This window comes from Balaenoptera ricei, chromosome 12, assembly GCF_028023285.1.
Source record: "Balaenoptera ricei isolate mBalRic1 chromosome 12, mBalRic1.hap2, whole genome shotgun sequence".
Lineage (NCBI taxonomy): Eukaryota > Metazoa > Chordata > Mammalia > Artiodactyla > Balaenopteridae > Balaenoptera > Balaenoptera ricei.
Genome location: NC_082650.1, coordinates 28,322,871 through 28,326,732, shown reverse-complemented (window position 1 = coordinate 28,326,732; position 3,862 = coordinate 28,322,871). Strand labels below are relative to the sequence as shown.

Below are 3,862 nucleotides of genomic sequence, written 5' to 3'. Positions count from 1 at the left end.
TAGGGATGGCAGATCAATAAGACAGAAAGAACTTGGGTCCCTGATCATAAGAGACCGGGACTGCTTACAACAAGGAGAAATAAAATTCTTCTAGCTTAACCTGTTGTTATTTCAGCTGCTGATCCTTAATCACAATTAATAGACTAGAGTTCTGTTCACTCCACCAAGTTCAACCAAAAATGTTCCACATCAATCTTATTTCAGTACTGAGCTTACAGATAAGAGTGTTTTTTTCTTTTGTCTTTTTTTTGGCCGCTCTGCAGAGTCCTAACCACCACTGGACCGCCAGGGAATTCCCAAGAGTGTTTTTTTTTTTAAGAAATGGTTTTGTTGCTTAAAAACAAGTTTGAAAATGAGGTACACTCACTCTTTATTTCTCCGTCTTTATTCCCTGTGGGTACACAGAAGTGTGCATAAATGGGCGTGTGCACACACACACGCACACATATATACACACATATATTTTACTACTCGAACTCTTTCTAGGAAGAACCTGAGGTGGTTTGAATGTGTGAGACTGTGGCACAGATGACTACTGGCTCGGTGGTCTCTTGCCCACCTGTTAGTAGCCCAGGCCCATGCTTACTAGTAGAACTTCAGCACCTAAAAAATATTGGTTAGTTCTAGATTCATGTAGATGTGGTTCTGTTTTCACTAAATCCATCTAAAATACAATGCATACTCTCAGTTTTTAGACTAAAGCCTTTTTTTGTTATATCAGAAAATATCTTTCCTATTATTTCTTTGAATATTGATGCTTGTCCTGCTCTCATTCTGGAATTCCCATTATACATTGATTGGTTTTTTGGATCTATACATTTATTTGGAGATATATATATATATATATATATATATATATATATATATATATATATATATATATATACACACACACATTTTTTCAATTTCTTTACCCTTGTGGTCTGAGTTCTAGAAGAATTTTTCTAGTTTGTCTTTTACCTCCCAAATTCAGGTTTTATTTTTTTGTTTTTGTTTTTGTTTTTGCTGTGTCTAATTTGCTTTTCAATGCCTCCTTTGTGATAAATTTGGGAATAAAAAAGTTGAGGATTAGGCTTTGCAGACGCCGCTACCCCGGAACCTCCCGCGCAGCCCAACCATGGTCAACCCTACCGTGTTCTTTGACATCGCCGTCGACGGCGAGCCCTTGGGCCGCGTCTCCTTCGAGGTAAGGGACCTGGAAACCAAGAAGTGACTGCTCATCCAATCCATAAAGCTATGTTAACAGATTGGAGCTGTTTGCAGACAAAGTTCCAAAGACAGCAGAAAACTTTCGTGCTCTGAGCACTGGGGAGAAAGACTTTGGTTATAAAGGTTCCTGCTTTCACAGAATAATTCCGGGATTTATGTGCCAGGGTGGTGACTTCACACGCCATAATGGCACTGGTGGCAAGTCCATCTATGGGGAGAAATTTGATGATGAGAATTTCCTCCTGAAGCACACGGGTCCTGGCATCTTGTCCATGGCAAATGCTGGCCCCAACACAAACGATTCCCAGTTTTTCATCTGCACTGCCAAGACTGAGTGGTTGGATGGCAAGCATGTGGTCTTTGGCAAGGTGAAAGAGGGCATGAATATTGTGGAAGCCATGGAGCGCTTTGGGTCCAGGAATGGCAAGACCAGCAAGAAGATCACCATTGCTGACTGTGGACAAATCTAATAATAAATTTGACTTGTGTTTTATCTTAACCACCAGACCATTCCTTCTGTAGCTCAGGAGAGCACCCCTTCATCCCCATCTGCTCAAAATATACTATAATCTTTGTCCTCTCATTGCACCTCTTTGGGTTCCATATTTTCCTTATTCCCCTCCAAGTTTAGCTGAATTGCAAAGTTAAGTTTATGGTTATGAAATAAAAACTAAACAACCAAAAAAAAAAAAAAAAAAAAAGTTGAGGATTAAATGAATTCATATATATTAAGCAACTGCCCTAATAAGCATTAGCTTGCTTTTCCTATGGCGTTTTACTTTCTAGCTTTCCTATCTTCTTCCTCAGTGTCCATTAGTTTTCATGTTTAGCATTCTTTTTGTCTGTCAGTTTTACTCAGATAATAGATTTTTTAAAAGCTTTCTAAGAATTATATGTTAAAATCAATAAAGATCTGAATGGAGTGCTAAGATGAGATCTATGGTAACTTGCTGGATTTTTTTCTTCTTTTAGATATGGGCTTATCTGGTTCATAACATTCTATACAACAATGGTATCACTACTACTATTTTAATAGTAACTAAAATTACTTAGTATATACCAGGCATTGACATTCTATATATATTAATTTATATAATCCTTACAATAACATATAAGGTAGGTACCATTATTATTCTCATTTTATGGAATATATAACTAAGGAACCATTTTATTTTCCTATTCTTTTTATTAATATTATTTTTAAAAAACCAACAATTGAGTACTGGTCTTTTTTTTTTAATTTACTTTATTGAAGTATAGGTGATTTACAATGCTGTGTTAGTTTCTGGTATGTAGCAAAGTGATTCAGTTATACACATATGTATATTCTTTTTCATATTCTTTAAACTTCACTATGAGCAATGCTTTTTTCCTTTCTCCACATAATATAGACAAACTTTCCTCACAGGCCAGAATCTAACAACAACTAGTGTATTGAAATTGCATTAAGATTTTTGCATTTTACTAAGTTCCTTGCATTGCCTTAATTCGAGTCCTAAGCTTCTCTAGCTTGAATTATTACAGTTGATTTCTAACTGAGCACTAGGCTTCAACTCCGTCTTCATCTGTGTCATCCTCTACACTCACTGCTAGAATGATTTTGATCACTTACTTGCTTGATTAAAAAAGATTAATGGGAGGCTTCCCTGGTGGTGCAGTGGTTAAGAATCCACTTGCCAATGCAGGGGACATGGGTTCGAGCCCTGGTCTGGGAAGATCCCACATGCCCCGGAGCAACTAAGCCCGTGCGCCACAACTACTGAGCCTGCGCTCTAGAGCCCACGAGCCACAGCTACTGAGCCCGCATGCCATAACTACTGAAGCCCATGCACCTAGAGCCCGTGCTCCACAGCAAGAGAAGCCACTGCAATGAGAGGCCCGCACACCGCATCGAAGAGCAGCCCTGCTCGCCACAACTGGAGAAAGCCCGTGCACAGCAACGAAGACCCAATGCAGCCAAAAATAAAAAAAATAATTAATGGCTGCTCAGTAACAACAGGTCTTATTCAATCCTCCCAAAAACTGAATCCTGGCGTTGCTTACCTGTCTACTGCTGTCTCTTCCAACTAACTGAAAGTGACTAACCAAAGGCTCTTACCCACTCACACAAATATACTCACCATGCCTTTGATACTGAATAAATGTACCACTCTTGACTATGTGCAACTGATGAGGCTATACTTCTTTTACTTGGGGGAAAATAGGTTGTAATAGTAATTTTACTGTTTACTATTTACTGAGGGTTTCTGTTATACCAGGGTGTGTGCTAAACCCTTTACATGCACCTACTTTACAGAGGAAAGCTGAGGTTTAGAAAAGTGACTTGCCCAGTATCAAACATTTAGTAAGTAGGGCTGCTGGGATTTGAATATAAGGGCATTCTAACTGCGAGCTTGAGTTCTTAGAATTCTTACTGATTCCTGCTAATTCCCTGCATTGAAGAACAAGAGGGATGGAACTGACACTGCAAACCAAACATATGCACCCAGTTTCCAGGAGGTAATGAGATAAATTGCATCTGGGTAGCTCCATTGGGAGGAATTTGAATGTTGTTACTGTCCCTTAGTCTGCAGGTAATGGTAAGGTCTCTTGAGTCTAGAGCTTGGCAGTATGTTTACCAATATTAGTAAGCAAAACGTGGAGCATTTTCTGT

The 3,862-nt window shown here is 38.8% G+C and overlaps 1 protein-coding gene across 1 annotated transcript; it reads left to right on the top strand.

Moving 5' to 3' along the window:
* Nucleotides 1-1,078: 1,078 nt before the first annotated feature.
* Nucleotides 1,079-1,708, top strand: LOC132376259 (peptidyl-prolyl cis-trans isomerase A-like). The gene is made up of 2 exons (XM_059941920.1): nucleotides 1,079-1,186; nucleotides 1,254-1,708. The coding sequence occupies exons 1-2, from the start codon at nucleotides 1,118-1,120 to the stop codon at nucleotides 1,677-1,679; spliced, it is 495 nt and encodes a 164-aa protein (XP_059797903.1). The 5' UTR covers nucleotides 1,079-1,117; the 3' UTR covers nucleotides 1,680-1,708.
* The last annotated feature ends 2,154 nt before the right edge of the window (nucleotides 1,709-3,862 follow it).

Excerpts from the sequence above, each read along its gene's own strand:
- LOC132376259 (XM_059941920.1), top strand. The coding sequence starts at position 1,118 with ATGGTCAACCCTACCGTGTTCTTTGACATCGCCGTCGACGGCGAGCCC. Across the intron at positions 1,187-1,253 it reads TGGGCCGCGTCTCCTTCGAG|CTGTTTGCAGACAAAGTTCC; the intron begins GTAAGGGACCTG and ends AACAGATTGGAG.